Source organism: Physella acuta, unplaced genomic scaffold (genome assembly GCF_028476545.2).
Source record: "Physella acuta isolate Inbredline_101_S28 unplaced genomic scaffold, ASM2847654v3 ptg000634l, whole genome shotgun sequence".
NCBI classification, from domain to species: domain Eukaryota; kingdom Metazoa; phylum Mollusca; class Gastropoda; family Physidae; genus Physella; species Physella acuta.
This window is the reverse complement of record NW_026732153.1, coordinates 70,395-84,844: the sequence shown is the minus strand read 5'-3', so window position 1 is coordinate 84,844 and position 14,450 is coordinate 70,395. Positions and strand designations below refer to the sequence as shown.

The 14,450-nt window shown below is 32.4% G+C and overlaps 1 protein-coding gene across 2 annotated transcripts; it reads left to right on the top strand.

Annotated features, from left to right (window-relative positions):
• The first annotated feature begins 2,932 nt into the window (after positions 1-2,932).
• Positions 2,933-9,668, top strand: LOC131948259 (tenascin-R-like). Of its 2 annotated transcripts, XM_059309795.1 has the most exons (5): positions 2,933-3,090; positions 4,551-4,633; positions 6,505-6,633; positions 7,526-7,645; positions 9,242-9,668. In XM_059309795.1, exons 1-5 carry the CDS (start codon positions 3,012-3,014, stop codon positions 9,608-9,610), a joined length of 780 nt encoding a protein of 259 aa, XP_059165778.1. In that variant the 5' UTR covers positions 2,933-3,011; the 3' UTR covers positions 9,611-9,668. The 2 variants fall into 2 exon arrangements, with proteins under 2 accessions (XP_059165778.1, XP_059165779.1); XM_059309796.1 differs by lacking the exon at positions 7,526-7,645.
• Positions 9,669-14,450: the final 4,782 nt, after the last annotated feature.

Here is a 14,450-nt window from a genome sequence, read left to right as displayed (position 1 = left end):
CTGTATATATTTAGATATTTTTTGCCTTGGTGTCACCCCCTAAATAGCGTCACCCGGTGTGATCCGCACCCCCTCCCAAGAGTTCTGATATTCGCCCATGAGTTATGATATACAACAAAATTTAACAATATCTCTAACATTCTTAAATGTTTTTCAAAATATCACTAACAACCTAGCACACCTATTTCTGGGAGATTCCATTGTCATACATGAATAGTAGAAGCCATCCAACAATGTTTTACATTATGTAACAAACTATCACCCGTATTTCTTGGATAGCCCATTGTTGGACATGTAAACAAGATATCACCCAATAATGTTTTAAATTAATTAACAACCTATCGCACCTATTTCTGGAATAGTCCATTATAACACTAGAATAGTAAACCAACAATATGTTAGCTTAAGCTGACGTGGCATTGATCAAATTTTGACTGTATAGTGAAGTTCATGTTTAGACTTGCAATCCTTTTTGGTAGATGAAGTATAGTTCATATGCTTCTTAAACTCAACATATGAAGGAATGGTGGTGAAAGAACAATGCCCAGCTGTCTATAGATTCCCCAACTAAGATACCCATCAGAGCAGTAAAGTTTCTGAAGAGTCAAAAGTTAAAACAATTTGGCTGTCAGCGGATTAGAGATAAAGATAATCACGTTATTTACAAATAATTTATCTGAAATGACAGATAATTAAATGATCTGGTCAAGTCGGTCTCAGTTTAATTCATAAGTTTTACTTCATCCCCAGCTTTAAATTATATATATATATATATATATATATATATATATATATATATATATATATATATATATATATATATGTTTGTGTGTGTGCGTGTGTTTGTGTGTATATACATTGACTAACTTATCCGTTCGGTCAACTAAATACACATGACTGAAGGATGTCCCTGAGTCCACACTGATCTGATGGGTATCTGACTAACATTGGGTAAACTAAAGGCGACTGGGAATAACGCTTACCACACCATCCCTTCATATGCCGAGATATACAAACATATGAACTATACATCATCCGCCAAAAGAATCGGTAGGTCTAAAGAGGACTTTAAATATACATCCATTGTTAAATGCAACGTCAGCTTAATCTAACACATTGTTTGATTACCTGTACTGTTCTCGTCCGATAATGGACTCTTCCAGAAACAGGTATGCTAAGCTATTGTTGATATTTTTAAAAAATAGTTATCAACGTTTATGTAATTGTTTAATTTCATTCGATTATAGAATTTGTCAAGGGGCTGCCAGTCACATAAGAGAGAAATCCCCAAAGTTAGCTAGGGGCAGTAACCCACCAAGTGGAGAATACTTCATTATAATAGAACTTTTGCTATGGAGATGTTCTGATGAACGTGGAAACCCACCCATATATATTTGGATTTTGAATAGAAAAATAAAGACACCGATACAAAAAGAATGCTTATGTATAATGTTATGCAGATAATAATAAGGCATGTATTAATATATATATATATATATATATATATATATATATATATATATATATATATATATATATATATATATATATATGAGTAAGTGTGTTTGTATATATATACATTGAAAAACCTCTCCGTTCGGCGTTCGGGTCAACAAAATACAACATCTTTAATGAGATAATTTAAAGCTGAAGATAAAGTATGACTTAAAACCAGGACCGACCATTTAGTTGTCTATCACTACAGATAAATCCTTTGTAAATAACTTGACTATTGTAATCTCTAAGTCTGACGACAAACAATTTGTTTTAACATATGACGTGGCGCCACGAAATAATACTCCTGCAGTGAATGTTTGGTTGTGCTTGTGAAGCATTAACCTTTTATACAAACGAAACGATTACTACATTGGTATTGTGTTTTGGAGACGGGGTTGCACAGAGATTTCATAAAAAGTAAATTACCATCCCAAATAGATCAAAACATAGCTCGAGACAATGTTTTGTTGACTCTTTAGAAACTCAAATGTGTTATCCCAATCAAAACGATTATCTGCAGCTAAGGTCTCGAATTCGGATCTTGGTTTGGAGATGAGAATGATGGCTGTCCCAGAGTCTACCCAACTCTGATAGGGAAAGTTAAGGCGGCTGAACATAATGCTGACCGCACCGTCCATTCATATACCAAGATCAAGAAACATATGAACTTTACTTCATCTGCCAAAAGCATTGCTTGGTCTAAAGAGGAACTAAACTATCCAATCAACCAACGTTAGGTAATCTCTTGTTCAGTGCCACGTCAGCTTAATCAAACACATTGTTAGTTTACGTCTACTGTTCGTGTCTAACAATGAACATTGACTAACTCATCTGTTTGGTCAACAAAATACAACATATTTAATGTGATAAGTGATTAACCTGTGGATATAGTACGACTTAAAATTAATGCCGATTTTACAAGATTATTTAGCTTTTCATCATTTGAGATAAACTATTTGTAAATAACGTGATTATCTTAATCTTTACGTCTGCTCTGATTGCTAGGTCTAAAAAAGAAGTTTACTGTATTAACAACCAACATACTGCCAACACTTATTCACTGCCACGTCAGCTAAATCTAATACATTTGTTGAATGATTTGTACCATACATGACCGACAATGAACTCTTCCAGAAATAGGTGTGCTAGGTTGTTAGTGATATTTTGAAAACAAATACCAATGTAAGAGTAATTGTTAAATTTCTTACCATTATAGAATTGTTGTCTTTATATTTGTGATTGTGTCACTATTTACATGTCCACGACCACATTTTATCATCTTATACCAGTATCATAATAATTCTTCCACCCCTTCTGCTTGCATATGAAATAATCCAAATCCCTAAACAACCTGTTGTCACAAGACGATTGGCTTATACCAAAAGGTTAAATAGAAACGTAATTTATTGACTTCAACACTGAGCTCCATCACCACATCAACGTAACAGACTCGCTGTGCCGATGAGGTGTTCGCCTTACAAACAGGTTCCCATTATAGTTGGCTTGCAGCTATAATGGACTACTGCAGTCTGCTCATCGCTGCCATATTGTTCTTTCAACACTTTCATGGCGCATGCGCTGATGATACGGCAGGTAAGGCTTTGCTTTATATCAGGGGTCTCCAAACTTTTCAGTCCGAGGGCCGCATTAACTATCAAATTTCAGTTCGGGGGCCAGTTTCTTCCAGGCATTTCTATGATTTTTTCTGGGCAAACTTCCTCAGCAATCACCAACAAACGATTTTTTCTTAGACCAGGGGTCTCCAAACTTTTCAGTCCGAAGGCCGCATTAACTCTAAAATTTCAGTTCGGGGGCCAGTTTCTTCCAGGCATGTCTTTGATTTTTCTGGGCAAAGTTCCTTAGCACTCACCAACGAACGATTTTTCATTGGACAAAATGTTCTCTGCGGGCCGGATGAGAGGACATCGCGGGCCGTAGTTTAGAGACCCCTGCTTTATATGAATACATATATGTAAATATATATATATATATATATATATATATATATTTATATTTATATAAATGATATACTATACGTCATATTCAAATTTTATGGGCGATACAACATGTTCTATACACCATGCACTATATACATTACATCATATGGTATACGTCACCAAACATAGTCTACGTTACACAACAGACCAAGAGCTATAGATTATTAAACATGATGTATACACCATACAATATGTACTATACGCTATATACAATATACGGTACTTACACTATGTACTATACCCTTTTCTTTTTTTGGAAATAAATTTTGAAACGTTGTAAAACTTTAATCAAATAAAGAGGCACAATAGGCTAAGCAATCTCATAAATAGACACTTGATTTTAGAACTTGGTGTTGATTTGCTTAATCTTTTTGTGCCTATCATACATGGGGCTGCCACAGAAAGAAAGCTCCGTCCACTTTTGTCATCTTTGGATTTCGGTTTTATAATAACTTACATTTGTGGTCAGACATGTGCTACCGAGTGTGTGTTTCACTGTGTGTGTATGCGTGTAAAACTCTGTGTAAGTGTGAATAAATGCATCAACCTGTTTATATAATAATGTAATTTGAAATATATGAATGCACAAACATGTTTTAAAAACATATTTGAGCTATGTGAAATCTATTCATAAAATGAAGACATTTCTTTAATAATTTTGTTAAAAAAATAATTAAAATACTCAACAATATTCTATTATCAAAAAGACGCATAACAAAGGTGTATACAAATATCACGACTACACACTTAACATACTTGCAGCTATTTAAATGTGTTTAGCATTAAAAATTTCTATTGAGACAAAGTGATCTATTAGGCAGACGAAGTAAAGTTCATATGGTTCTAGACTACTGCAGTTTAAAGGGGTAATATTGTCAGCAGTATGCCTAGAAGACTTACTTTCCCAGACGCGAGTCATGTACACTTTAGCGATTGGTGGACTCATTGACGTTCCTTTGACTTAAACTGGCTATCGAACTCCATACTTACGGCTTTGCAGTCTAGCGCTCTACTGCTAGGCCACGCCCTTTAACCGTGTTAATTTTTACTCACTAGAAACAGAGAACAGATACACTAAAAAAGCTGGATCACCTCGATGCAAGAACAAACCTCACTACTGTCGTGCCACAGACGGTCCCGTAAGTCCGTCTTATTTAAATTATTTTATTATTTGTGTTTTGGTTCATTTGCAAGTCATGCTAGAGCAGTATAAAGTTCGAGGGTAATGAGTCTGTTCGTGCATTTTAAATCCCTCGTGTTTATGTATAGGTACCCCAGGGTTGTATATTTTATTATGTGTATTAAAAAGAATGTAAACGATTGTAAGGGGGCGTTTTACAATCTTTTATTTAGTTCGCAACGTCTGTTTGTTTGTTTTAATTTGTTTGTGGTTTTGTTGCAAATGTTTTAACTCAATTTTGTCCTACTTTTAATGCAAACTTTCCAGAAACGTTTCACTTCGATGACAATACAAATCTATTTATTTTTAATTTAATTAGATGTTTTATTAGTCATTAAAATTAAGTAATCAGTTTCGGTACTAACAATATCAAATCACTCTATACATAACAATATTTAACAACATAAGGGGGAAAAACTAGCTAGACGCTATCAACCATCAGTCTTGTGAGCTGTGGTTCACGCCGAATGTTTACAATCGCGGAGACGCTCGATCTAATAAAAGCTATTAGGGAAAGATAACGTTTTTAATTGATTTAAAACTTAACGTGTTGGTCGCTATAATATGTAAAAAAAAAACCCTCTCATAAACGACAAAAGCTTTTATGAAAGAAAGCAGTTTTATTTTCTTATTTTCAGTGCATTAAAAAGCTTGTTTTAGAAAGATTTTTTTCATATATGTTTTATTATGTGGTTAGGTAACCTATTTGGTGGAAGGCTGTTTAGGCTAGGAGGTGTGAATCTGGACAGAAATAAAGCGCGAGTGATCTCCCCTAAAATTTCTCTAATATATATGGATATAGATATTGTTTTTAATCCATTTTTTAATACTTAAAATTTAAAAAAAATGAATAGAATCGCTCAGAAAAGCAAATTGCGCACCAAGTGAACAGCAAACAATGAGTGTATAATAGTGCGGAATATAAATAAGTTTTACATCCATTTGCGTGTTTTTTTGAGAAATCGGAAATAGCGTAATTTATTACTTACGTTAAACGCAAAATTCTCAAAATTTGATAAAAGGCAGAAAATTATATATATTATACTTATATGTGAAATTTAGTCTATTTAAAAGAAAGAATACTCAAGTTATAGGCTTTTGAAAAAAGAAAAGTAGAATAAGTCTATTCGGTTTTTGCGGAAATCACCGAAAGGTTGATACAGAACTACACATTTTATACATTTAAAATTTTATCAACCTAGCTGTAACGGTGCTCAAGTTATCGTGTTAACATACACCTACACATACATACCGACATACTTACACAATTGCAAAATTATGTTTTTCTTACTCAAGGAGGTGTAAAACATTCGAGATTTGTGAAAACCTCGATGTCGGATTTTTGCAAGATTACAATACTTCCTCTATATTTCATATACGAGAAAGTAAAAACAAGAGAAATAGTATGTTGTAGTCTCTATTAAAATTATTACAATGACGTTAACAATTGGAAACCAGTTTATATACTTGACTTTAACATTCCTACTTGCCATGTATATATTTAGGCATTGGGTGAAAGTACTGTTGGCAAATACATATTAACTTTTCTAAAATGTATCTTTTTAAAGTATTGCTTAATTTAATGTGTAATGGATAGTGCTATTAACTAATAAAATAAATGTATTGAAGACAATTTGGTTTAAAAAGCCAATACAATTTTAATACACAATCGAATGTGGAAACAAACTATATAAATCCAATCATGGTGGTTTTCGTGGATGTAGCGTGTTACACACGGACAGACAAAAATACACAACGATATGATCAGATAAAGTTTTTTTTTAAATCGTGATTGTTCTATTATTAACTGGCAAAAAATTTAATTACCAGACAAAACCAAAATGTGATATAAATTCCATGAAACCATGCTACAAAGAAAGAATGGTATTTGAATCATTGGGAACAAAACATGTTCTTTGTGACACAAAAACTGATGGAGGTGGATGGGTCATTATCCAGGTTTGTTCAATTTGACACTAAAACTGTTGTGGGTGGGTGGATTGTTATCCAGGTTTGTTTAATTTGACATTGAAACTAATAATAATAGATGGATCATTTTATCGTATTAAAATCGTTATTCTCCATCCAGTGTAATAATTTTCTGAGCTTCCAATTTTCGGACTAATTAACCCTAAAATTGCATACTGTAACCATATGGCAACGTACCATTTTGAACACACACTTCTGTAATTTTACAGATTTAAAGAAATATTTTTTTTAATGTTTTTATTTTAGGTGAACTGAACATTTTATTTTAATAAAGATTTTTAACATATGTTTATTTTTGTTGTTTTTGGTGTCAATGAACTAAACACATAAATATTTAAGTAGTTTCATCTATTTATAATTTATTTGATGAATTTTGTTCATTCTTAAAACACCACTATTTGTTTAAAAATACCAGTGAAGCTTGATAAATTATCCTTGTGTTTTCTCTTTTTATGTCCGTTGTTGTCTCTGATGTGTGAAACCACTAACCAGTGATCATCAGTTGACAATAGTTCACCTGGCTGATTGAGTACTTGCTTGAGATTAATCCTCTTGTCTGCTCAATTGTTATTGAATTTAGCAAATTTTAAATAACATCTAATGTGATTTTTAAACAAGATAGTATTGCTCTCACTAAAAAAAAGAAAACCCGTCTTTGTTTTAAGTTAGAGTTAGTTAAAACTTGATTTACGAGATTTGCCACCAACAGACAGATAAAAGGATATACAGACAGACCGAATGAACAAAAGAAAAACTTTCAAAAATATCTTTAGCGTAATACAAAAGATTTTACTTAGACTTTGGGTAAAGACAAACAGAGCATGTGAAATAAATGCAACATTTAACATAAATCTATTATCAGCGCCGTATCAGAATGGACGTGAACTTTTCAAAATACTGGAATGACTATCGTGATGGCTTTGGCTCGCTTGATGGGGACTTTTGGATTGGAAATGATTTTATTTATCGACTCACGTCTGCAGTAAAGAGAACAATTTTATTATGTTTTATTATTTATTAATTCATGTGATACGAATATACTGTTAGTTACAGATTGTAAAAAGAAATGCGGTGGAGCTCTGAAACTTTACAAAAAAATCATATATATATATATATATATATATATATATATATATATATATATATATATATATATATATATATATATATATATATATATTCATTTATTTAATTTATATATATATATATATATATGTGTATATATATATATATATATATATATATATATATATATATATATATATATATATATATATATATATATATATATATATATATATATATATATACAAAATGGTCGGTTACCGGTTAGGTATTTTGCCGGGACCGCGGTCGCTTTAAATTTGGCAGGTGCTCGTCACTGACCTCGAAACTGACTTCGACTGACCTGCGCCTTATTTGAGTTATATATTGAAAAAAATTCCAACGTAGGAACCCTAGTATAACTTCTGATGTAGTAGAATTACCATCGTGAGTAACAAAAAATAGGCGTTATCTTTGCGAAAACTTCGGAAGGCATTTAGAATTGAACAGTCCGTATTCCCATACATTCTATTTTTAAAACTTTGGTTGAAAAACGATGACTATTTTCAAAACAATTTTAAGGTACCTTGGCCCTCGACATCTGTCTTCCCTCCCCCCTTTGACTTCGGTAAATAAATGAGCCATATTGATAAACTTTCAATAAGCCTCTACCCACAAGACGGGGTTAAAAACTGACCGCGAGTAATTGTATCATTATTTCAAGTTATTTGAGATTTTTATATCGAAAAAAAAGTTGTGCCGAACAACCCCCTCCTCACTGATATTTCGTAAGGTTGTAGACCAATCCCAATGAATACAAGGAAAAAACGTGTAATATTTGGGAAAATTTGGCAAAGCTGTCAAAATTTACCTGTCATGTTCGCTATATAATCTTTGGTCCACTAGATCTGACCAAAAGCATATTTTCTATTGTTTTTAATTTTAAAAATACGATGTGTTTCGGTCTATGAATTATAGGGAGGTAACTACAGGTGTTGGTATAGGTATAATTACATGAATTGGTAAGGGGTATAAATAAAGATAGGGGAAAAGAAAATCGGATACGTAATTATATAGGTCAATTGATAAAGTATAATGGTATTGAACATTAAATTGGATATGTACAGAAATAAGGAGACGAATGGGTTTAAAATACGCATAGCAATAGTAATAAGAAAAAGAATAAGGAAAGCTAAATGAATAGGTTAGAGATAGAAATAGCAATAAGGAAAATGAAGTCGAATAGAAGTTTGATTGGGAAGTGTATACAGTTCAGGGAAAATAAAATGGGATTTAGAACCTGATAGGGTTTGTGGTTGTGATTAAGGTTAGTGTAATGTATATTTTCTATAGGGTTCATATTTACCAGAATCCCGTTTGCCCGAAGGCCGAAAGTGTCTTTCGGGAAAACGTCCGGCTCCCGTTTCGCAATATTTTGAAAATTGTAGTCCCTGGTGTATACATTTTTTTTCCTTAAAGTACACTAACTTAGATATACACAAATACATAAATAAGATTTATTATCATTTCACAGGGCTATACTGATTTGAGGTTTGACATGAAATATAACGGACAGAGCTATTATGCCGTGTGCCACAACTTTGTGTTGGAAAACGAAGCTGCTTCCTATCGGATGACATTTGACGGCTACTCAGGCAATACAACTGATAACATGACATACCAAAAAGGTCGAAGGTTCGCGACTATGGACCGTAAATTTAGCTATATAAATTGTGCAGGGATTTTCAAGAACGGCTGGTGGTATAATGAATGCCATCAAACAAACCCAAATGGAGAATGGGGAAACACGCAATTCGGCGCAGGTATTAACTGGTACAGCATCACTGGCTTCCACGCGTCCCTCAGTTTTATAGAGATGAAACTGCGAAAACCAAATCGCTAGTAGGCTTTCCGGTGAAAATGTAAGTTGACTGGTCACGTCTTGACTTCAATAAAGCCCTTCAGACAAATCAAAGTGTTATATTTTTCTTGTATGTGTAGTATAATGGTTGTGGAGGTGTGGAAGAAAATATTTCACTTTACTTTTTAGCACGAGACCTGTATAAAATCTGGACTGACGGTCGATTCAACCTTATGTAAAGACTAACCTTATGTTATTTAATTTAAATAAACTACTTGGCTATATCAAGTTGTGTAATTTTATCGTGAAAAACAATTTTTGTGACTTTCATTATTATACTTTCGCTTGCCTCTCCGGTTGACTTCAAGAGGGGTCGAGGGCTGTTTTTTTTAAAAAATATTTCAATGGATAAAATAATTCTAGGCGACTTTTCAACGGCTTAAATTCAATACAAAATATGAAAATGAGAGTAAACGTAAGCTGTCAAACGTTAATTAATTTATTGATTAATTTATTGGCAGATTAACCACATTAATTATAAAAGTTTAAAACAATGGCTTTACTTTGAGTGAATAGTGATGTCACATGATTTATTTAGTTTTTACATCAACAATGGCGGTTTCTATCGAAGATTGTATTCCCATTTTAATGTTTAACGCGTTCTAAAGCTAATTTTCTGTCATCTATAACTTTAACAATACGTCCGATTGCTGTTTTTTTAAAACGTTCCAACACTTGCATCAATTTTCAACTTTTTAATTTAGTTTTATCTATCTAGATCTAGAATAGCTCTAATCTAAATCTAGAAATCTAGCAAGAGTTATGGCAAAAACTAGACTTAAGCAAAGCAGTCGTAGAATCTAGATAATTCTATTTAGATCTAGATAATAATAAGTTTCTATAGTAAACAATATCAGACCTTCATTATTTTATATAAATCTTTGTTTCTTAAGCTATGGAATTGGCTAATTTAAGATAAAATTTAATTTGAAAGCTACTAGATCTAGATCTAAATCTAGAGCATATGCGCGTAAATCAAGTTTCATAAGGAGACTCAAAGTATTATATAGCTCCAAAAAAAAAACGTCAACGACGTCACGAGTATAGATAGCTAAGGTTTTAGTGTAATAGGCTTCCATGCAAGTGACACGGGTTCTAGACACAAAAAAATTCTTTTTTTTATGTGAAGGATAAAGTTGCCTATTGGAACTTGGCTGGATACAGGGTAGATAAAGTAGAGTTCACTTGTTTCTTTGTCCTCAGCATATAAAACGATAGGGTGGTCGGATACATGCTCGGCCGGAATTGTTTTTTAAACGATAAAAACATGTTGTCTGAGACTAGGCGGGACACTGGGCAGGTGAAGTAGAGTTGAGAAGGTAAACTGTGACGTCGGTGTATGAAAGGATATTGTGATCAGACCCATGCTCAGCCGAAATTGGTGTTTTTAAAAAATTAAAAAAAAAAAACCGTCTTTTTTTAATGTGGGGTCTGGTTTTTGTGACGATAAGTGACAGACGTGATGTTTTTATGTATGACCCCCGAAACACGTAGCTATCCAAGGAATGATGGGTAGTCTAGTTTACTACTAAAACTCAAGTTTGTTTACGTGTTTGAATATTCTTTGTTTTTTTTGTTTTTTTGTTTCTCCACTTGGATACAGGAAAGAATCTGCACTATGTGTAGAGCTGTAAAATAGTATGTAGGTGGAGAACAATCTTTGTTTTCAGACACAAAATTCGGTGCTTTAAAAAGATAAAAAAAAACGTCTTTTTGAATGTGGGGTATGATTATTTTGTGAAGATAAGTGACTGACGTGATGTCATTTATGGATGAACCCCGAAACCCACAGTTATCTAACTAGAAGTTCTCGAATTCGGATCTTGGTTCGGACTCATGACTAAATGATGTCCTTAAGTCCGCACAGCTCTGATGGGTACCTGACTTACGTACAGGATAGTTTAAGCGGCAGGGCAAAGTGCTGACTACACAATCCCTTCAAAAGCTGGGCTAACAGAAACATATGAACTATGCTTCATCTGCCAAAAGGATTTCTTGGTCTAAACAGGAATTTAACTATCCCTTGTTCAATGCCACGTCAGCGTAATCTAACACATTGCTCGATTACATCTACTATTCTTGTCCGACAATTGACTCTTCCAGAAAAAAAGTGTGCTAGGTTAACACTTAATCTAACACGTTTCTGTCCTCAAATCAGTATAGCACTGTGAAATGTGTATGCATAACCAAAGGACCTTGATTGGTAAATTAAGTCTTAATTTGCAAACATATTGTAATAAGTTACATTAGTATGTGCTGATGCGTAAGTTTTAATGAGTAATCCTAATTAAAACTGTAGTGTCTTTGTTCCCGAAGTAGCAAAATACTGGATACTTTCTGTAATGTGAAGGAGTAAACAGTAGTAAATAATGATACAAAAGCAACAGTCTCTCTCTATCTCTTTCTCTCTCTCTCTCGCTCTCTCTCACTCTATCTTTTATGCTTGCTAGTTGCTACACACAACACAAGCATAAACTCCTTGATGTTAGACACACACACGCATAGCATTCCCCTCTCTTTCTCTACGCTTCTGCAAGTATAAGTGAATCTTGATCATCACTGCTGACGTGAGACGATGTATAAAATTATGTGCAATCCATAGGTCTTCGTCAAACGAGCCCAACGCATCTGACTAATCTCCTCAGGTCTTGAAATGTTCGCATAAACTGGTTTGTTAAAATAAATTGAAAAAAAACAACAAATGCTGTAATTTAATTCCAAGCATTATGCAGTCTTAAAGGGGTGACCTTGTTTAGTTAAGTGCGTTGAAAAGGGATAATTGAACTTGCACTGTGATAACGTGTTGATAAATGATAACTATCTTTACAGTGCTATAGCGTGTTGATAAGTAATCATTCAATTTACAGTGGGGAAAGCGTGTTGAAAAGTTATAACTGACATTTTACCATAGCTGATATTTAACATTACAATTGTATATTTTTTTTACCCAAACTGATATTAGAAATACCATCATACAGTGTTGATAATAACTGACATTTAAAATGACAATGGTATAATGTGTTGATCATTAATGATAAGTGCCTTTACAATGGCTTATTATGTTTACCATAACTAATATTGCACATTGTATCGAATGTAAATCTAATATTTGATATAACAATGGTTCAGTACGTTTATCATAACTTGTATATTACATTAAACAAGTAAATGTCAAATGATGATAGAACATTCTATAGAAAAAGTAAATGTCAAATGATGATCGAACATCGTGTAGAACAAGTGAGTATAAAATGATGATAGAACATCCTATAGAACAAGTGAATATCAAGTTATGATAGAACATCGTGTAGAACAAGTGAATATCAAATGATGATAGAACATCGTGTAGAACAAGTGAATATCAAATGATGATAGAACATCGTGTAGAACAAGTGAATATCAAATGATGATAGAACATCGGGTAGAACAAGTGAGTATGAAATGATGATAGAACATCCTATAGAACCAGTGAATATCAAATGATGACAGAACTTCGAGCACAACATGTGAATATTAAATGATGACAGAAAATCGAGCACAACATGTGAATATCAAATGATAATAGAACATCGTGTAGAACAAGTGAATATCAAATTATGATAGAACATCCTATAGAACAAGTGAATATTAAATGATGATCGAACATCGTGTAGAACAAGTGAATGTCAAATGATGATCGAACATCGTGTAGAACAAGTGAATGTCAAAAGATGATCGAACATCGTGTAGAACAAGTGAATATCAAATGATGAAAGAACATCCTAAAGAACAAGTGAATGTCAAATGATGATCGAACATCGTGTAGAACATGTGAATATCAAATGATGATAGAACGATTGTTTTCAGACCTGGGTTGTAGGTTTTTACGCAAACATTTATTGATTCTATCTCCATTACCATCCTATTATTAAGACATTTAAAAAAAAAATTACTAATTCTGTTAAAAATAAGCAAAGAAATACTCAAACGTTAGCTTACTCCAATACTTAACAGTAGCTTCAAAGTTAGAGTGTTATAAGGATGAAAAAACAGGGTAACCTGTTTCTTTTACTTCGACACCTTTCGACACATTCAACTACACTCCTCTCAACTACCGAAGGGCAGAAACCCGCTTAAGAGAGAAAACCCCAACGGTTGCAAAGGGCAGCAATGCACCTAGGGAAGAATACTTGATCTTAATAGATATTTCTTGCGAATTTCTGATCAACAAGAACTATGGAAGCACATCCACACAGTATTTGAATAGGATAAGACCGTGACAACCAGAACACTTATATATATATATATATATATATATATATATATATATATATATATATATATATATATATGTATATATATATATATAATATATATATATATATATATATATATATATATATATATATATATATATATATATATATATATATATATATATATATATATATATTCATATATATATATATATATATATATATATATATATATATATATATATATATATATATATACATATATATATATATATATATATATATATATATATATATATATATATATATATATATATATATATATATATATATATATATATATATATATATATGCGTTTGTAAGTGTCTGTTTGTGTATTGACTAACTTCTCTATTCGGTCAACAAAATACAACATATTTAATTTAAAGCTGGGGATAAAGTAAAACTAAAGATTTAAACTACCACCGACTTAACAAGATCATTAAATTATCTGTCATTTCAGATAAATTATTTGTAAATAACGTGATTATCTTTATCTCTAATCCGCTGACAGCCAAATTGTTTTAACATTTGACTCTTCAGAAGT